This window comes from Phaseolus vulgaris, chromosome 2, assembly GCF_000499845.2.
Source record: "Phaseolus vulgaris cultivar G19833 chromosome 2, P. vulgaris v2.0, whole genome shotgun sequence".
Classification (NCBI taxonomy): Eukaryota; Viridiplantae; Streptophyta; class Magnoliopsida; order Fabales; family Fabaceae; genus Phaseolus; species Phaseolus vulgaris.
The window spans coordinates 666,725-688,213 of record NC_023758.2 but is presented as its reverse complement, the minus strand read 5'-3'; the positions used below and the strand labels follow the sequence as shown (position 1 = coordinate 688,213).

At 33.9% G+C, this 21,489-nt stretch overlaps 4 protein-coding genes across 5 annotated transcripts; 3 read left to right on the top strand and 1 right to left on the bottom strand.

The window, feature by feature from the left end:
• Positions 1-694: 694 nt before the first annotated feature.
• Positions 695-3,666, top strand: LOC137809992 (uncharacterized). Its single transcript, XM_068611091.1, has 2 exons — positions 695-1,101; positions 3,221-3,666. The coding sequence occupies exons 1-2, from the start codon at positions 874-876 to the stop codon at positions 3,449-3,451; spliced, it is 459 nt and encodes a 152-aa protein (XP_068467192.1). The 5' UTR covers positions 695-873; the 3' UTR covers positions 3,452-3,666.
• A 2,924-nt stretch (positions 3,667-6,590) lies between these two features.
• On the bottom strand, positions 6,591-8,886 carry LOC137809994 (protein LOL1-like). The gene is made up of 6 exons (XM_068611092.1): positions 8,689-8,886; positions 8,445-8,572; positions 7,776-7,889; positions 7,544-7,651; positions 7,273-7,382; positions 6,591-7,007 (listed from the first exon to the last, which is right to left on the bottom strand). The coding sequence occupies exons 2-6, from the start codon at positions 8,500-8,502 to the stop codon at positions 6,966-6,968; spliced, it is 432 nt and encodes a 143-aa protein (XP_068467193.1). The 5' UTR covers positions 8,503-8,572; positions 8,689-8,886; the 3' UTR covers positions 6,591-6,965.
• Positions 8,887-11,611: 2,725 nt separating this feature from the next.
• LOC137809991 (MND1-interacting protein 1-like) lies at positions 11,612-15,136 on the top strand. 2 transcript variants are annotated; one of them, XM_068611090.1, is made up of 3 exons: positions 11,612-11,771; positions 12,032-13,391; positions 14,379-15,136. In XM_068611090.1, exons 1-3 carry the CDS (start codon positions 11,734-11,736, stop codon positions 14,880-14,882), a joined length of 1,902 nt encoding a protein of 633 aa, XP_068467191.1. In that variant the 5' UTR covers positions 11,612-11,733; the 3' UTR covers positions 14,883-15,136. The 2 variants fall into 2 exon arrangements, with proteins under 2 accessions (XP_068467191.1, XP_068467190.1); XM_068611089.1 differs by having other exon boundaries at positions 11,852-13,391.
• Positions 15,137-17,042: 1,906 nt separating this feature from the next.
• On the top strand, positions 17,043-20,931 carry LOC137809989 (aluminum-activated malate transporter 12-like). Its single transcript, XM_068611086.1, has 6 exons — positions 17,043-17,575; positions 17,692-17,832; positions 18,033-18,305; positions 18,889-19,010; positions 19,093-19,236; positions 20,165-20,931. Exons 1-6 carry the CDS (start codon positions 17,269-17,271, stop codon positions 20,777-20,779), a joined length of 1,602 nt encoding a protein of 533 aa, XP_068467187.1. The 5' UTR covers positions 17,043-17,268; the 3' UTR covers positions 20,780-20,931.
• The last annotated feature ends 558 nt before the right edge of the window (positions 20,932-21,489 follow it).

The window sequence follows — 21,489 nt, the reverse complement described above, 5'->3', positions numbered from 1 at the left end:
GCTAAGAAGGCTCTTAAATTTGATTGACACTTATTTAATTAAGTTTGACATTGTGTAAAATAGATAGATTTCACTATTAGATTCGTTGGAAAACGACTTGAAATCATGTAACATTATTTATATTGTCATCTCTTTGATATTAGACAATATAACACTAATTAGACAATCTAGATTGATTATCATTTTAATTTGATAGTAAAACCACATCTATAACCTTATATTATACATTATTTATAGATATTAATAGAAGAAGGCAAGGAAAAGTAATGGTTAGTATATTCTTATTTTCTTTTATCCTAGTAATATATTGATGAAATATGCCTACCCATGAAAAATTATCCTCTCAAACTCCATTCATCATGCAAATTATATATTGAAGGAATGAGATTATATATATGCTCAATTAGTATTCGAATATAATATAATAGTTAGATAATTTTATTTTACAACATAGTACAAACAATCCCGGGGGTAATAATAATAAAAAATTGAACAAAAATAATGAAAAAATATAAAATCATAGAAGATTAATTAAAATGTAAAAATAACATTTAATGAAGTAAAAGCTTAGATACAATTATATAATAGAGTTTTAATTCGATAATCTAGATCATTATCACATAATATTACTCGAGAAAAAGAATAAAATGTAACTGTAAAATAGAATAATAAAATATGAAAAGCAAATAGAATGGAAGATGAAGGGATGCAGCGTAGAAAGTGAAGGATTGGTTGGTTGTTGTATATAGCGTCCCATGGTATCTCATTTTGTGAGCAATAACTGCAGCTGCAAAGTGCAAGCAAAAGCGTGCAGCGCAGAGGGGTCCTTTACCTGCTGAAACGAACACCACGTTTTTTTTTATACCCTGAGTCATGGGACTGTTCCGAAAGATTGCTGGATTTCTAGGGCTTGGAAACCACGATCACGATTCCAAGGATGCCGCCGCCGATGAACACGACGTCCATCCCCGTACGACACCGCATCGAGTCAGAGAAACCGGTCCTCGTAAAGGCTTTAGCGTCCCTGCCCAGGTCGTCGTCGATCGCCACCACCTAGCACCCGTTCTCACTCCCTCTACGTCCGGCGACGGCGGACTTCAGGTCCTTCCTCTCTCAGCGTTCCAATTCTGTTGGGTTTTATAACCATGCATTTAAATTTTGGGAAACCTAAAAATTCATTTCATGTTAGCGACACCACAATTGCTTCGATCTTATACCCCATTTGTAAATTTTGACCTTTTTTCTACACAATTGAGCTTTACAGAAAAGGGATTAAATCTAGCATGAATGCACGGATATGATAAAGGAAAATAGCAAACTTGTGTGCTTACTTTTGTGTATTTGGGACATCAAGGCCCTTGTGAATTGTTGGGACTGTGCAGATGCTAATAATGTTTTTTAATCATTGTTTAAAATTTTATTATTAGGATTGTAAATAACACGAGTCTATAGTTCCTGTGTAGAGTACTTGTGTATGTACGTACGCAACAATGGAACCCTTTTTTCGATTGGAACTCCAATGGATAATTATTTTTAAATAGTACTTCCCTTGGGCTTTGAATACAAAAAAAGTTAATCAGTTTAGTTAATTGTTCTAATTTCATTTGAAAAATAGACATTTTTCCTAAACTAAATAAAGATAAGAGTCACTGGAATGGTTGTAGATCTGATATCCACTAGAAATAAAGACATTTTGCAAACCCCTTGACTTGTAAGATTGAGTTAAACCCGATTTTGTATGATTGATTTAAGTTTAAAGTTCACTTCTTAATATAGTATTAGATTTATTTAGAGTTTATCCTAATATGAGTTTGTCTATTGAGTTTCTATCCGACTGGTTTTGGTGTGAGGTCGTGTGTTGGAGATCTCACATCAAATAGAGATAAAAACATTTCACAGTATATAATTGTGAGTTTGTTTATTGAGTTTCAATCGGACAATCTATAAATATATAGTCCCATCTATGAGTTGATTGGTCTTGGCGTGAGGTCGTGTGTTTGAGATCCCAAATCGAATAGAGATAAAAACATTTCATAATATATAAGTGGATGCAAACTTTATGTTACACGCCGATTTTGTAAAGTTGAGTTAAGGTTAAAGTCCACTTCTTAAGAAAAATAAAATCTCAATTAAAAGGAAGACATTTTAGAGATAGGTATATTTGAAATTTGCTTGTACTTAAATCCAACTATCAAAAACATTTTTTTCTTATATTTGAGATTGAAAGGAGTATCTTATAATATTTGTGTTTGGGAAAGATAATGCAGACCTTTGTTTTCTCTTGGACTTCCTACTGCCAAAGCTGAAATTCGAGTTCTGGATGTGGTATCATTATTTCAGTTATTTTGAGAGGATGTTATCCAAGTCGTAGATATTTGATTTCATCAGGAAAATAGTAGATTGGTTTGACTTTGGAATGTTGCAGTGCCAATGTGGATACTGTTTTTGTCTTTATTTTCTTGCTTCATTCTGCTTACTGAGGATCAATCTTCTTTCTAGCAGCTTGGGGGATGCTGAACATTTTTGTAAGCATAAGAATGAAATTGACAACATTTGGCTTTTATTTGAACTGACTTTAACATGGCAAAATCAGGTTGGAGGTGTCCTACCACTGAAGGAGGGGTGATTCTTATCATAATCCACTGGAATTAGTTCATCTATGTATAGTATTAAAATTTAAATCTCCTGTCAATTTCCCTCACTTGAGTACATGAATGGATGTACTTAACATTCTTCAACCCAAACACAAAGGGGAGTATGAGGAGGGGATTATTTAAAACTGAAATTGGTAATGGCAAATTCTTAGACAGTTTGCTTTGTACCATGTCTTGTTTCAAAAGTAGTTATCTAATCTGTTCTGCTCATAATCAGTGAATCTTGTCCTTGTTTCATGATTGGGAATTGTCATAGCAGCCTTTTTGGTGCCGAATAGCTTTTGTTTTTACATTCACAACATTTAGACGTACTATGTATGTACGAGATATTGAATTTAAGGCACAAGACTCCAATCAATGATAGATGAAAGAGGGGAGAGCAAATATAGTTGCAAACTAGGAATATGGGCATTCATGACCTTATGCTTGTGCCTTTTACATTTTGTTGTCTCCATTGCCTAGTAATTAAGTCAGGAAGTATCATGGTCAGATAAATTTTCCTTTGTCTAGTAATTTACTGCCAGCAGGTGTTTAATATTTCTGGCTGTTGTGTTTCTCTTCATCAGGGTCTGGGTTGGTATGCTAAGCGTCTTAGGATGGACGAAGATGGAGATGTGGCAGATGAATTCCTTGATGAGGTGTCGTCAACGATGCCAGAAGGACTTGCAGATGATCATCATAAAACACAGGCAAGGTTTAAAGTGAAGAATGGGACTAAGGCAGTAAGAGTGAACAAACAGATCCTATTAGATGGGAAAATTATTCCTCATTGTGTGGAACACCAGGGCAGATTGTAGTAAACATTGGTCAGTATTGATTGGTTTGGCCTTTTTCTGTTTAGTTGTGCATACTGTGGAATCTGTAGTTAAACACTAACATTTTAACTGGGCTTTACTTGATGATTCCTTTTTGCTTTTTAGCTATCTTTCACTAGCTATGAATATGTGTGTGGGAGTTAAATGCACAATTTAAGGAAGTTAGGTAATATCACCCAACAAATTTAACTTCCAAATCTCATGTCCAAGCTATATTACAGACTGTCAGGTTTGTAGATCTACTGGTTTTAAAATTCTGAACTTTAAAAAAAGTGGACGCATTTAATAGTTCGTTGTGAAAGTTTGTACTTGCTATTCCTTTCTGGCTACTATTAGCTAATGCTTAAACTGTTTGCCATGCTTATTAAATTAATAAAATGAAATTTAGTTCGAGAAAAGTTGCAATCATAAAGATTAGTTATCTGTTGTTCAGCACTTCTGCTCGAGGTGGCTGTTTGAAGACAAGGTTCTCCACTTGTCATTTTGGAATTCAATTTTTTTTGTTTAGATATCGGCTTTTACAATTAGATCGTAGAAGCTGGTTTTAAATGATAAAAACAATCTTGTGAAATCTGATATAGAATCTAATTTGTAAAATCTGATATAGAATCTCGAATTCAATTTCAACTATCAGATTGTATTTAAAATAATGAAAGAGGTGTCCAAATTAATTTGGTCTACTGCTAAGGGTATATTTGACTTTTTAAATTATATGAAGGTGTAGGAAGGAACCATGGAGGTGGAAACATGAGTTTCAAAGTGGTTCGTGGTTTTTATTCTCATTATTTTCTTTTTTCTTTATTTGTTTTGCAAAAAATTATCTCATTTTAAATTTTTTCATTTTTAAAATATTTTATTTTAAATTAGACAATTTAAATTTATTACTTTACTTTTTTTGGAGAAAGTATTTTTAATTATCACTAAAATTTAAATATCAAACAATTGTTAATAATTAAAAAATTAATATTTATGATTTTTCTAGTTGATATTGCTTAATGTTGTTTTTTTTATCAAAGTTTGTAAATATTTTTTTTACTAACATTGACAAAGTTTTCTCTCTATAGATTGAGATTATTTTCTATTGATATCAACAATAATTGTTTAGATTAATCTGATTGAGATTATTTTTATGACGGTGTTTGTTAGAGTTTTTTCTTCTTCTAATTTTCGATTGATGTTGACTGAAAAATCACGCTAGTCTACATTAGCAAAAGTAACTCTTAGTTAATATTTAAAAAATTTCCAAAATTAACATTATAAAAATAATCCTAATAAACTATTTAAAAAAAAATAACATTAGTATCAATGATAAAAAATAAACACTACAAACATAAAAAAAAATTATAATCATGACAAGCATTAACTTAAAAAATTTAATTCACATAAAAAAATAGTCTTATCGACATTAATCGAAAAAATCTTAAATAATATCAGGAGTGAAATAACCCTCCTCTACAACATAAACAAAACAATCATTAAAAAAATTAATCATCTTAAATATGTCTTAATATTAGTCAAGTTAGCGACCCGACTATAATCATGTTAGGAAGAAAGTATAAAAAAAAAAAACAAATTTAATAATATGAAAAAAATTTCAAATTCTCATTTGAGTAGAAATTTAAATTATTTTAAGCAATTTAATTTCTCTCCTCAAATTCTAAAATTTTAATTTATTTAAAAATTCCTTAACCAAACCATATATGTTTTTTATAAAGGATTTCAAATTTTCTATAAAAATTACCTTATTGAAATTCCCTGTTCAAAAAGATAAATAAATAGAGGCATGTGATGGTGAAGTTCTAGTAGAGCAAAGACAAATAAAATGATAATTGAAATTTACAGACATTTTTTTTATGGAATTCAAGTAGAGCAAAGTCAAAACTCAAGTTGAAGTTTGGCATTGGTGAAGCAATGATATGAAGGATCCAATTTTTAGTTCACTAACCCTGTACCAATTAAACAGACTAATGGAATTAGATTTCTACCTTCGAGTTTGAAAAATGATTGTTCCATCAATGAAAATAAAGCAGAGAGGAACACTCATTTCTGATCTAAACCAAATCTAATCCAAAACAGAAGACACTGCTTTGCAGCAGCCAGAGTCAGAAGCACTTTTGTTATCTTGTGTAGCAAGACACGAGAAATAGTGAAGAGACAACTACCTTATGATGCACGTCTTATACTTACCAAAGACTAATTTTCATTGACTGTGACATTTTAAATTGAGTGGAACACATATATTAAGCCCAGTGAGCAGTGACATATTCAAGGCTGTTGAAGAACACGGGGCAATATTAACTTAAGAGATGTCTATATCAGTATTCACATTCATCGGTTTTTGCTATCTCAGAAAGCTTCAAGTTGAATAACCAAAAGCACGTTTCTTGAGTTAGTCTTCCAAAAAGGGTGACTATGTTGCGATTCAGAGATAAAAAGATGTTGGTCATGTTGCTGACTTGTATGAGCTCATAGCACATCTTTCCTTTCAAACCTCTCTTTTTATATATATATTTGTAGGCATCTTTCTGTATTTCTAGTAGAAACTTTACTCTGTTTTAGTGACAGATTCAGGATTGTATATGTGAAAATAAAGATATAAGTATAGAAATTAAGTGCAGGAAACTGAAAAAAGAACTGAGATGTCAAACTAAATAAAGCAGCAAAATACCTAATGAGTGTTAAAGGAAAGGAAACATAAAAAAGTTGGTCATTTTATCACGAAATTTGACAACGGCTAAAAAAGTTTTTACAAAAGTAGGAGGTGAAAAAATAGTGGGTGCATCTTCATCCCTTGAATTCTGCCATGGGTCCACCACTACTCTCCAATAACTTCAATTCATGAATTATAATCTGTTATAAATCTTATTCAAACAAAAAATACATTAAAATAAATGTTAGAGAGAATACATTGAATAGGGTGCAACATTTCATGAGTTTGTCTTGTATTTATAAGTTAAGGTTTTCACCAAACTTATATATTAAAATTTTCTGATATCACTTTAGGTGTATTTGGACCTTTGGTTGATTCAAAAGACACTAAATTCTTGTATGAAAGAAATAAATGATGTGTTTGATTCTGCTTCAACTTCATAAACCAAATATCAGCAAAGGAAGATAAACCTTGTCTAAAGATGCCAAATTTCTAAAGCACTCAGAATCAATAATCTTATCACAAATAGTTATTCCAAATAGCTTTAAGGAAGACAATGCCTTTGATATTGGAGAACTTTTAAAACTGCACTGACATTGACACTGTTGGGGGCGATATCGATTCTTTTAGTGGCTTACACTGCTTACAACTAAAGCAGTACATGGTACACCAATGATACCAAAATTATTTAATTATTTCACTCAAGGGAAAATTAGTTCTATACATTTGAGGAGATTTTTCTCTGATATCACATATGCACTTGTTATTCCTCAAGGATGATGAGATGTGACAATTAAAGCCAAGGTCGTGGTGTCTGTAAGGAATTTTAAAGATAGATTCAGCCATTTAGGTGCTGAATTTCTGCTCTGAGGTGGTGATTGTTGAGGTCTGCATCATTCATTAACAACAGTGTAAGCAAGATGCATAGAAGAATGCAGTTCAAATTATTCTACCCCTATATACAAAGGACCTTTTTCACGTTCAGGTATGACATTTATTTAGTACTTGCACTAAGTTGCTAAGAAAGGAAGAATGCATAACAAAAATACACCTTCTCTCTAATAAAAATACATTTATAAGGATCATTTCATATCAATTTGGGAGTCATGTTAGCAGAAATCTTCGTAGTATGTAAAGAAGAGATTGTACTGACCCCAACTGATGTTACAAAACTGCAAATGGCACATTTCACGGATCTTGCTCCATATTGGTACCTGAGTAGCATCTCACAGTTCCCACAGTTGACATGTGCCACCTGATTTGCTGTTACAATTTTCATACACACAAAGTAATGACTCAAATAATAATAACTTACCACACTAAAGAAACTCTGTCCATATATAAACATGAATATGTATACAAAACACACAAACGCTTAAAAAAATTATTTTTTAAAGTTCATCTGGTGATTTGTGGTTCAATACCTTCCAAAGCTAGATTGACTGTGTGACAACAAGAGCATTGGACATTTGTGGCTCCACGGATGAACATGAGGAGAGTGTGGCAGCCTCCACATACTAACTGGGCCATTTCTGTGCAAATGCAACAAGTTCTTATGATTTCATCTTACTTATATTTGGTAGATTGAAAAAATTGGAATAGTAACAAGTTGAACTTCCCAAATAACAAGAATTAGAGAGAGAAAGTGCACCGTACCAGGAGGTGGCACAGTTGTGACTGCATTGCAAACAGCACAGCACACTGAGGTGGCTCCAACTGGATAAAGCAGAAGGTTTCTACACCCAGAACATACAACTTGACTCTGCGCACCTAGTTACCAAGGAAGGTTTTGACATAAATTATTTGCATGTATCAAATAAATGACAAATTATTCTTAGTCCAATTTCTTTTTCTCCTTTTCTCTTTCTTGCCATTGCAATAAATGTTCTAGCATTCATACTGCCATTAATACAGGTCCAATTTTTCAAATGGCAAGCCTGGTGAGAAGAGAAATTGGACTAGAATACAGAACTGTACGTGAAAAAGACATCTAAATTCTAACAAATTATCTCCAATCAACACATTACAAACAAATTAAAAGTCTCAAAGGAATTTTACTAAACACATCTTCATGTTCAATCCACCATTTGGGAAACGAAATTTCTTTCTCCTTTTCCTCCTTTGAGTGAATTGAGCATTTCTATTTTATATATGCGAATCATTCTAAAGGACTTGGTCGTGAAAACAATAACTCGTTTCTTCCATTAACCATCAGAAGCAAAAATTGGAGTTTTTGATTTTTATGTAAGTAGTAATCAAGTGTGTTATCATTCTACCTCCAACATGAATGAGCAAAGAAAGAAAGAGTAGAGTAAGCAAAGATACCATTTGGTGGAGGCGTATATGGAGGTGGTGGAGGGTAGGGGGCAAGCGGAACGGGCATTATCTCAAAAATATTATCTTTACCAAACTCTACTTAGAGAATAAAACTCTTTCTCCCCCCATTTGAACACCTGAAAAAGAAATCCTGTAAAGTCATGCACATGAAGCATAAAGATGGCATAAAAAAGCTTGGAAAATGAACTATAATTTGGCATTATAGCAGCAGAATCAGAGCAAGAGAGAAAACCTCTTATGAAGCAGATTGTGAAAGCAACTAAATTTGCAGACAGGATAACGTAACAGTCAAACGATAAGTTTTCTTTCCCTTAGGGAGCCATGCATGAAGCAACTTGAAAGTAGCGATAAAGAAGAAGAAAGAGTTGAGACACTCTCACCAAAAAAACGAAACTAAATAGCGTCCCCAACTCCCAAGTGGGGCAAACACAGCCTGACAACTTGTTACTCTGAAAGTGAAAGTGGAGAGAGAGAGAGTGAGTGAGTAATAGCATATGTAGGAGGAGATGTGAAGAACTATGAAGCCCAGACTCATCCGGCTATGGATACGACACTGATACAGATATGAAAATACGGTTAAATTGAAAATTATAGGACACAGGGTTATGTATAAATTATTTTTGGATTTTTTTAATATTTTTATATATATTTTTATTTAAATGATTTGTTTAAGATTTTATGATTTTATTTGAGATTTTAGTTAAGATTTTCTGTGAAATAAGGGTTTACAGAGTGAACCGCGTATCTCCGGCGTGTCCAAGGAGTGGAATGCGTCTCCTCCGACGTGTCCTGAAAGAAGGCCGTATCTGGCCCATACAGCTGCGTCCGACACCGTGTCGTGCACGCACCCGTCGCGTATCCGCGTCGCCGGCGTGTCGGAAGCGCAAACAGCTCGATTTGACCGTATCCGAGCTTCACAGGTGAAGAACAAAAACAATGGCAAAGAAAACATCCTAGTGTGTCTAAAACTTAATCTAAGACTATGTTTAATTAAAGTACAAAAGTTCACGTTAATTGATCTACCTTTCATGTTATCCATATTAACCAGGTAAGTATTGTTTAGTAAAATGTTTTAGTATTTACTTAATCTTTGTAAAAGTTTGCATGATGAGTGAAGCTGTAAAGGACCACTTTTAACATTTCCTTTGGGCAAAAACAGTGGGAACACAAAGAAAAGAGGGAATCAAATCATGGACTCTCCTTCGGAATTATTATTACTAAGGTACAAGATGAGAAATAAGGACCATGGCTCTCTTAATCTAAAACTGTGGTCCTCTGTCTCACTCCATTTACCTAAATTCCAATCTCTCTCTTTTCCCAAAAAAATATTCACATTTTTTTTATTCCTTTTCTTCCCACTTAACATTATTACTTTTTTTAATATATACGCTTCACTTTGGATAAGGTTTTTAATAGTACAAGTATTCATAACATTAACAATAATTTTTTTAATTTTCATTATTCATACAATTTTTTTTATTACAAGAAACAAATTGTTCGGGTTTGAAAAATTATTATTGAGTGAAGAACTGATTCATTTTCTTCAGAAGTTATTATTAAGGGGAGAATTGATTCATTCTCTTAGGATCGTGTTTTTCTTACTCTTCCTCTTCTAACGTTTGGTTTCGACTTTTAGTTGGGAATATTTTGACTAAATGTTATCCTACGCTCAAGTGAGTATTCAGATGTAGTTAATGCAATAATAATGACATACATTTGCTTTGTCTATTGTGCCTATTTGTATGGGTGTGATGTGCTCTCTTACTCTTGGACGAGGATTAACATGCATAACATGATTAAGCGTGTATTACTTCATTCTTTATACGGTTTAAGGTGTGTTAATTATTTTTTATTATTATTTTGATACATTTTGCACATATCGATAGATCAACATCTAATATTAAAATTATGATATTGTCCGATTCCTACCGATACACACGATATAAGAAAAAAGAAGATTACAAATAGTGTGGGTATAAAATTAGACGAACGTTAGAGTCTGAACTCTTATATTAAGTAGAAATAAATAAGATAAATAATGTATAAGAAAAAAAAACACACCTAAAACCTTTTGGTTATAATAATCCAGTACTAAGTATATACACGAAGCATGAAACTCAATAATTTGGAAACATTGAATTACTAAGATGGAAAGAATAATTAGTGACCCTCTCATGTTTCCTATAAAAACATTGCTGTTGGGCTAAATTTGACGATAGATTTGGTGGGTGGGTGGGTCAAATCCATTTTAGGCTCCATCACGGGAGGGTGTTCCTATGCACAATCCAATGTAGCATTAATATTTACCACTTTCAATGCCCACTTTTTTTTTTTACTTTAAAAGTATGCGTTATAATGGAATAATAAATAGCGAAATAAAATTTTCCAATTCACGGAGCATCAATAAAGTAAAGACAACAAGAAAAAAAAATATTAAGTTGAGAAGCATGGATAAACTTACCACTAAATAACAGGACCACCAACTCTTTTGTTTCAATTTTCTCCCAAAAATATTTCTATACTTATCTTATGGGTAATTTTTATTATTTATTTTAATTTTAAAAAATATGCTTTAGAAGTTATGTAAAAAACTAAAATAATAGTGATAATATAGTAAGAGATAAAAATTAAGAAAGTAGACATATAAGTAAGGATAAAAAAGATTTGAGGTAGTTGAAAATGAATTTACTTAGTTTACTGATTTTACTTATTTTTATTGATTTTACTTAGTTTACTGATTTTTCGTTTTAGATAATGGTTTATTGGGTACCTTTAAGTATTGAAAATTGTTCATAAAATATGAAAAATTATTACAAAATTAAAAAAGAATGCGACTACTATTTACTATAATATACAAGAGAAACATAATTGCAATCTCTCCTAATATTAATAAGAAAAATTAAAAAATAAATATTTTATAATGTATTTTAGAATTTAATTCTGTAATATATTTTATTTTTCAATATTTTCCAAAATATTTAATAATATTTTCAGAAAAAGTTTAATAATATTTCCGTCATTCACTGGAATAGGGAAGTGTGGAAAACAATTAGGTAGGTGCTAAAAAGCAAGAGTGAAGGATGGCCCAAATATTTTTGAGGGTGTGGGCCCACATAGAGAAAGCTATAAATTGGCCAAACCCGAAACGAAAACTTGCGGTGGCACTGAGCTTCAGTGAGCTTCAGTGAAGTTGAGTGAAAGAAGTGATAGAAACTGAACTCGGCACTCACAATTTTCATTGCTCTCTTCTATCTTCAACGGAACATAGAAGAGAGCAATGAATTACAGGGATAATGTTCTCTCCGATACCCCTCTGTGAGTGTCTCTATTCTTATTCATTTTCCTTTTCAGTTCGTCATTATCTCTATGTATTGAATTAATTCACGAAAGTTTAGGGATAACAACACGGGTTTCAGTGTGAATAATAAAAACAATCAAGCTAATTGGAAAGCTCTTTGGATGAAATCCGAATCCGATTCAGCTTCCAATTTGGACAATGGATGGATGGTGCCCTATAAATACTATCATGTCAAGGGTCCCATTTCTGATTCAAACCCTAATGTTGATTCCTCCAGATGGGTTTTGTGCAACGAGGTTCAAATGAAAGACATTTCGTTGAAATGCATGGAAATTATATACAACGATACTGTGTCAAAGCTTGTTGCTTTGGGGCACAATGAGGATATTGCCGTGAAAGCGATTCTGCACAATGTTCATTGTTATGGCGCCAACGATTTGGCAACAGACCTGCTGCACAATACCTTGGCTTGTTTGACAAAGGGGAGCTTGGACATGTATGAGTCCAAGCCTGCGTTCTCTGATTTGAAGAAGCTACAGGAGTACACTCTGATGAATCTTGTGTTTTTGTTGCAAGAAGTGAGGCTCGAGTTAGGTGAGGGTGATGCTATGTGGTGTCTCCTCATGAGCGATTACAATGTGTTAAAGGCAATTACCGTCCATATTCCTGTTGTAAGCATGTGTCCTCCTCCTTTAACCGAGCTTGAGAGCGAGGAAGGGGGATTTAGAAAAGAGGGAGGCTCAGATATTCCTTTAAAAGGGTTCTTTTGTGGTAAGGAGATGACTGTACGGTTACAGAGAGATATTGAATTCCCGAAAAGATTTGATCTTACTCCTGCGATGATTTGTTCGCTGAAAAGCAATGTTGCAGCGTTTGCTGATGGTTATAAGGCCAGCTCAAAACAGGTCCAGTCAAATGCAGGAAAACTTCCTGTGATTAGCACTGTTTCGAAATTGGACTCTTCGTCTGTTTCTGTGACTGCAGTCCTTGGTGATCTGTCTGGTGACTCTCAGAATATGAATGACCAGGATGACTTTAACTCTGTGCTGAGTAAATTTCATGATCTAAATATTGATGAGAACTTGGAGTTTGTGGCAGAAGATGAGAAGAATTCGGTGATAGTCACTCTATTGCATCAGATAAAGGATCTTGAGAAACAGGTAAAGGAGCGGAAAGATTGGGCTCATGAGAAGGCAATCCAAGCTGCAAGAAAGCTTAACAGCTATCTAATTGAGCTGAAAACATTCAGGATAGAAAAAGAGGAGAGTCAAAGACTGAAGAAGGGGAAAGAGGAAAATGAGGAGCTTGAGGACCCTACCATGGTGAGACTCTTAGAAATGGAGGAGGCCTTGAGAAAGGCTTGTGGTCAAATGGATCTAGCAGCTGCAGGAGTCGGAAAACTTGAGGCGCAGAAAGCTGAAATCAAAGCAGAGTTAGAAGCTTGTAAATTAAGTGCATCAGAGTCAGTCGCAAGCTGCTTGCAAATTGCAAAAAGGGAGAAAAAGTGCTTAAAGAAGCTTCTGGCTTGGGAAAAACAGGAAGCGAAGATAAAACAGGATATTTCAGATGAAAAACAGAAGATTTTGGAGATACAAGAAGTGTTGGCTCAGATTAAAAAACGTGCAAAAGAAGCTGAGGTTTGCTCATATCATTTTGAAATCTACATTTTCTGCATAAAGGCTTTGAACTATTTTCTCATGAACCATTGAATATATCTAACCTGAATTTGGAGTCTGTGGAGTGATTTTGAAACTTGTCTTATGTTTATCGAGTTTGTGTTTGTATATTACTGGTTTGGTGTAGTATTTACCATCAGGGACTTGATAAATTTGTCGTGTCTTCTTTTTTGTCCATTTCATCATACATTAGGATGTTTGTGCTTGTAACAGAACAGTGTATGTGCACTGTGAATCATGGAAAGCAAAAAGGAGGAGCTTTATTCAATGAGACACGTATCTGAGTTGGATATTTGTGCAAGACACAGCATGGTACCCACAACCTCAACAGGGTGCTTTGAATACCTCTCGTACATTGCGTGTATATATGCTTCTTGACATGTTTATAAATGCATATACAAGTGCTTGGTGCTTTTGGATTTTGTTCTTTGTCTGTTATTTTTATTTGAAATCAACCAAAATTGAAGTGATTTGTCTTGAATGAATTCATCAATTATACTAATATTCTGGAGTTGCTTACGTTAAATTATCAGGTATAGCAGTGTGTATTTGTATACCCGTTGATAGATATGTGGAGAATTCATGTCTTTTTAGTCCATGATGATCCTAAATACACGCATTCAATTTCTTGGTGTCTTCTTATTCGTAATCTTGAAAGTGAATCATATATTTTTGTCTTGGTTATGGTTATGCCTAATTTTTCCTCAGTTCATTGCATTCTGATCGATAAGTATGATACAGTTTTGTCCGCATTGAATGCACTCAATGCAACTTTCTTACCATTCAACCTCTTTTCTATGACAATGGCAGTTTTTGCCCGGTGCTTTCTTAGTTTTCTGCTCGGTGGGCCTTCTCTTTTCCTGAACTACTTTATAATTAAACTATCTATGTATCAGAGCATATGCTTGTCTTGAATCCTTTATTCTGCGTAATAATAACTTTTGACAGGTCATGAAGGGTGAAGAGTTAAAGGCTAAGGAGGAAGCCTTAGCACTGATTGAAGAGGAACGCCGTTCTGTGGAAGCAGCTGAGGCTAATAGAAAAAGAAATCTTAAGGCTTTAAGCCTGAAGATGGAGATTGATTTCCAGCGTCGCAAGGATGATCTCCTAAGACTGGAGCAGGAGATTTCGTGTCTTAAAGCATCTGCACAGTTGGCTATTTTGCCTACAAGTGAGTCTGAGGGTGCAGAGCCCCACAGAGAGATAATTGCTAAGCTTCTGCAAGAATTAGATAGTGTGCCAGATTTTTCTGGAAAAGAAGCCACCGGTAATACTGATAGAGAATGCATTATATGTGGAAAAGAGGAGGTTTCCGTAATTTTCTTGCCATGTGCACACCAAGTTATGTGTGCCAGTTGCAGTAAAGAGTATGGGAGAAATGGCAAAGCTATTTGTCCATGCTGTTGGGTTCCAATCGAACAGAGAATTCGTATATTTGGGGCAAGTTCGTAGTCTTTATCGTGGGGCGTGAGCACGATCTGGAGTAGTTTATTTACATTAAATCTTTGTTCTGCCGTCAACTAAACGTTTTGAAGGTCTTAATATCTGATATTAGCTAGAAAATAGGAAAATGGGAAAAAAAGTGTTTTGAAGGCACTACTAGTCAAGGATTATAACATATAAAAAAATTTAATGAGTAAAGACTTTTGAATTATTAACGCAACAAATGTTAATTTGGTATCAAATACTATTTGATCTTTTGATTCCTTGATAGCTATTCTTGTATTGTATGGTTAATGAGCACACGATACTAAGAAATAAGCAGCTGCATTGTCTGCGTTGGCTGCTTACGGTTTTTACCCCTTAAATCTTATAAATTTGTGTAAAATTAAATAAAATGGCATATATGTGGTTAATGAGTCTAAAACAAAATAATAGTTAAATAAAATAAACTTGATAGAATTTGATGTTTCACTTAAACGTAAGAGAGTTTTAAATGCTATTTTTAAAAAATGAATTTTACATTTCACTGAGTAGTTAATATTCACCTGTGATGATGAGAAGTAATCACATGTAAAATCTGGAAATAGACTACCACTCAGCTTTTTATCGGTAAAACTAAGAACATGAATGAATTGGGAAATTTTTTACGATGATAAACCATGTATTAACATGGTTATACTTGATTAGCCTGTTCTTCTTTTTCACTTTTTCTCTAAGATGAGAACCCATTGAAGATGGGAAATGGCTTGTGCATGGACTTAATTATATTTTGGGTTTCGACTTATGGCTTTAGGGATCACGTGCAGCTGTTGACGATCCTACCTCCTCTACCACCATACCAAGACTGAGAAAATATAAAAGCTTTTTTTGTACGTGATGACATAAAAACAATAAAACGTAATTTTACTTTTGATCTCTTTATTTTGACAGTGTACAACTTTGATCTCCACAAATATAACTTTAGGTCTGAGAACATAAATCAGGTTGGGTTAAAATGAAGCTTAAATCTTGTTTTGCTGAGTTATGTAAGTAGTACGCAAGGATGATCTCATTTTGGATAATTTTTTTCCACACCAAAGTGAAAGAATAGGATCCAACCCTCTCCCAATATGTTGGAGAAAATTGAAGAATACAGATGGCAATTGGTTTGTGGAGGCAGATGTTGAAATCTCAGCTTCAAACGGATGGAGTCATGGAGAAGTTGGAAATGCACGAGAGAACCGCTTACTAATATAACAAAACAAAAGAAAAAGAAAGAAATCTAGTAACCCCAACTGTTTGAGGACTACATTTAGATTCAAAAAAGCTACCTTAAATATCAAATATATACAACAGTTCACACGGTTCTTCCCATTTATTCATACCATATTATGGCTATTATTGGTTGTATTCCCGTGAAGCACAAGGAGTCAACACCAACTTTCGATGCCACAATCACTCTATCATTTGCACACTGCCATATTGCAGCTGGCAGCAGCACTCTTTAATGCCAATGAAATCAAACTATCAACCTAAAATTATTACCTAATTCAACATCTGTTATGTGCTTATAGTCTTCATCAATCTCTATGTCTGTTCTGATTTCAAGTTTATGAGAAAGAGGATAGATTAATAGCACCTAATTATGTGATTTGAAATTATTCAATGAAGAATTTCATAGCTGCTTGCTTTGCAAATGAAATGTGATTGGTAACAGCCTCAATGTGTTAGAGCTAGGTCAACCAGAGGTAGACAGTTAAACTGGGATTTGAAAATATAAATATTGTACCAACGCTTAAGTTCTGCATTGTACTTTTATGTACGTAACATGGTCGGTGCAACTTGTCACCTTCACCGTATTCAGCATCAAATTCAAGTATTTCTACATATAATCTTGCATGGTGTGGTGGAGAAAATTGGAAGCATTCTTTGCCCATTTTTAATGGTTTGAATGTTCCCTCATAATTTGACCTCCATAAAAAATACACAGACAATATAATCATCAAGGTAACAGGGAACCAGTCACCACAAAAAATAGTAATAGTGTAATTGGAGTTCTCTTCTCTTTTTTCAACTTTTTAAGAGTTGAGAGAGATGTTCAGTTTAAAGCGTTGCCACTTTAATGGAATGCACGTGAAGGTAGAAATGACATTGCCAGCTTCTAGCTTTCACCCTCCTTATAAAGTTCACACTTGCTTCATGGACAAAAATTGGGGTTCTCTTTCATGCATCTAGACTCCCCATTAACCCACAAAATGACAAAAATATCAGTTCCTTTTCCCTTTTATAAAACTATTTCTTGTGTTATGGCTACTGAAATATGAAACACCCTGAGAAGCCTATTAACTTGTTGCATTTCGAGTTGTCAGGGTCTTTACTACAGTGTCGTCTCATTCTATAACTTGCACCTTAAGAAATGGTTCCCAAAGTTTTTGCTGGCCAGGAAATGGTGGTTGAGAATGAGAGTTGCATAATGAATGGTAACTGGAAGAAACGTGTGCATGTTTTTGGTGAGAGGGTGAGGAGAATTCCTACTAAGGCTTGTCAAACTACATGGAGGGTGGGGCGTGAAGATCCAAGAAGGTTGATCCATGCATTCAAAGTGGGTTTGTCTCTCACTCTGGTTTCTTTGTTGTATTTGTTGGAGCCATTTTACAAGACGATTGGACAGAGTGCTATTTGGGCTGTCATGACTGTGGTGGTTGTGTTGGAATTCACAGCAGGCAAGTAATTCTCTTAAATATCAAATTTATGTGATCAAAATTAACTACTCTCATTACTTGACACTTTCCTATGTATAATAATGCCCTTGCTGCTTAATATCTTTATATGGTTCCAGGGGCAACTTTGTGCAAAGGGCTCAACAGAGGATTGGGAACACTGTTAGCAGGATTATTGGCATTCATTGTTGGGTATGTTGCAAATGCATGTGGCCGAGTCTCTCAAGCTATCATCATTGGAGCTGCAGTTTTTTCTATAGGTGCCCAGATTTGCTTTATAACTTTATGAGAAATCAAGGCTTAAAATTGAGGTTCCTGATCAAAAGGGTTGTCTTTAAATGATTCTACCAATGTTAACATTCTGATTAATTTCACTTCATTCTTGGCTTTTTCAAATTTTTATCACAATAACTAATACATTCAATGTGATGACGACTAAAAGTTAATGCTCTTATTGCAGGAGCTCTAGCTACATATATGAGGTTTATTCCCTATATAAAGAAGAATTATGACTATGGTATAGTTATATTTCTCTTGACTTTCAACCTGATTGCTGTGTCAAGCTACCGGGTTGATAATGTGTTGAAGATTGCACATGAGCGTGTATACACCATTGCCATAGGCTGTGCTGTTTGCCTTCTCATGAGTCTACTGGTATTTCCAAATTGGTCAGGAGAAGACCTCCATAATTCCACTGTTTACAAGCTTGAAGGCCTTGCCAAATCCATAGAAGGTATACAAACTTCTAATACTACTAATTGGACTTTACAAAATAGTCTCATCCCATGTTATATACATCTGTTGGACACATATAACAGTATTTGAATTTGATCATTTTTACAGCATCTGCACTAATTCTAACAATACACATATTCTCTTTCTTAATTTAATATTAGTACTCTATTTATATAAATTATGTACATGGCTGATGAATTTTTGCATGTGTGTTGTGAGTATCTATGTTTGAATGTGTGAAAAAAAAGTTAATAACTTGTCATGTAGAGATTCTTGAAATCTTATCATTTCTGACCATGTAATAATTTCTTCTATGAAAGTGAATGTATTTTGTGTGCATTTGTAGTCATACTTCTATTTTACTTTTTATTATCTAAAATTACACAGATTAAAAATAACATATTTGAAGATTAAAATAAATTCTTGTAAATATGGGAACTAAAAGGTGAAGTGTATTCAGCTATATGATCAAATGCAATTTTAGCTTGGTACAAAAGTAGTATAGTATTAGTTAGTGATACTTGTTTTCTTCACTATTTCTTGTTAAATTAACACATTGAAAGGTAATTAAAATGTTGCAGCTTGTGTGAATGAATACTTTTATGGAGAAATAGAAGGTTCTGGAGATATAAAATTGTCTGAGGATCCAATATACAAAGGTTATAAGGCTGTTTTGGATTCAAAATCCATTGATGAGACACTGGTAAGGCAGTGAGTGAGTCATTCAAATACATTCATTTTCTTTGAATGCAGTGAATCACTCAGTTCTGTTTTGAATTGGGCAGGCATTGCATGCAAGTTGGGAGCCAAGGCATTCGAGGTACTGTCATAGATTTCCATGGCAGCAATATGTAAAAGTTGGAGCTGTTCTGCGTCAATTTGGTTATACTGTGGTGGCCTTACATGGCTGTTTGAGAACAGAAATCCAGGTAATGCTTCATAAATTTTACATCTGAAAAATAGTTTAATTAACACTGTATTATACTCTACTGGTATTTGTAATATCTTATTACATTTAATCTTTAGTTATGAAGAAGTACTGATATTTGTAAATATCTTATTACATTTAATCTTTAGTTATTAATAGTTATTAAGAAATGTACTTTAAGTCTAATTCAATTTTATAAAATTGGCTTATAAGGTGAGGTTTGCATCTATTGGCCTGATAAATTCAACAAACTTTTGTTATGATAGACTATAAATGACTTTGATACCATATCAAAAAATTGACTTTAAATTTAACTTTACCTTAGGTGAGGTTTGCACCCAACTTACGTCTGAGACTATATATTATGAGTGGTCTGTTAGCGGCCCGATAGCGAGTGACCTTATAAAGTCAATAAACTTTCGTTACGATAGCGAGTGACTCTGATACCATATCAAGAAGTAGACTTAGTAGACTTTAAGCTTAATTCAATCTTATAAAACCAACTTTTAGGATAAAATTTACATCCACTTATATACTATGAAATGTCTTTATCTTTATTTGATGTTGTGATCTCCAACATTAGTAAACAAGTTTGAGAATTAATTAGAAAAGAAAATTGAAAGTTATTTTCTTTAATTGATGTCAGTAAGACCTTCTCTCAAAATAAAGAATAGATACCAAACTAAATACACATAGTAATTATTTCATCTTTAAAAATGAGGATTGAAATTGATAAGGATTTAGCATGACATCAGAAGGTTGTAAATAATATGTACATCAGAATATTTCTATTTCTTTATTGATGGATTGAAACTGTTAATAAACACACACACAGAGGTTTATTCTGACTGCTGTAATGTGAAATAGTTAAGCGTAATTAATCCCACTGACACTATGATTTGTACACTTTCATTTGAAAATGTTTTTAGACACCACGATCTGTGAGAGCCATGTTCAAGGACCCTTGCATTCGGCTTGCAGCAGAGGTATCGAAAGTACTGATAGAACTTTCCAACAGCATAAGGAATCGAAGGCATTGCTCTCCAGAAATACTCTCTGATCATCTGCACGAAGCCCTGCAGGACCTGAACACTGCCATAAAATCTCAACCTCGGCTCTTCTTAGGCCCCAAACACAGGCACAACCAAGCCAGCAACATGTTCAAAATAGCTGCAGAACAAGTTGGACATGGAAAGACCTCTCTTTCAAGCGTTAAAACGGACTCTTCAGCATTGCTGGAGTGGAAAAACAAAAGGGTTAGCACTGAACAGACAAAGGAATCAGAACGAAAGTCTCTGAGGCCCCAACTGAGTAAAATTGCAATCACTAGCCTTGAGTTCTCTGAGGCTCTTCCTTTTGCTGCCTTTGCATCTTTGCTTGTGGAAACAGTTGCTAAACTTGATCTTGTCATAGAGGAAGTTGAGGAACTGGGGAGATTAGCATGCTTTAAAGAGTTCATACCTGGTGATGAGTTTGTTGTCACTTGTGATGAACCTCGAATTGACGTCTTTCACAACCATTTACCATCTCATGGAGTCGACTGAGCCCTTACTTCATGCATTATCATCTCTGTTATTTCATCAATCAATCATTATGGATATTAATATCAATAATATATGTTTTAGGCTTTTCATATATATAGGAATATTTCTCAGGATCACCATATATTTCAGGTTATAAAAATGCTTACACATTACTTGGTTTTCTTTTATCTCTTAAATACATCTTATTTTAACTTTTTTTATTATATAAATACTGATTTTAATATCCATATTTACTTATTTAAAAGCATATGCATAAGATAAAAGAATATCAAAAAGTCCTAATTACCTTTTTTTAATAAAAGGAGTTGTAATTTCTTCAGAGGTGATAATTACTTATTATAGGTTTTCCCGTACTAATTATAGTTTTTCTACTTCTTTTTACTTATTTAGAATTTTTTTTTTAATATGTATTCTCAGGCTTAACATGCCTCCAACACATCCTTCTCTCCCTTAGTATGATCGGATCACCTCCTTCAACCTTATTTGACTTGGTTCATTACCTCACAGCCCCTCAACCTTAGGCGTGAGTTAATGAGGTTTAATAGACCTCCAACACATCCTTCTCTCCCCTAGCATGATCGGCCCACCTCCTTCAACCTCATCCGACTCAGTCCATGACCCCACAACCCCTCAACCTTAGATGTAAGCCAATGAGGCTTAAAAAGCTTCCAAGATCAACAAACCTTTCACCATATTAACAAGATCAGTCC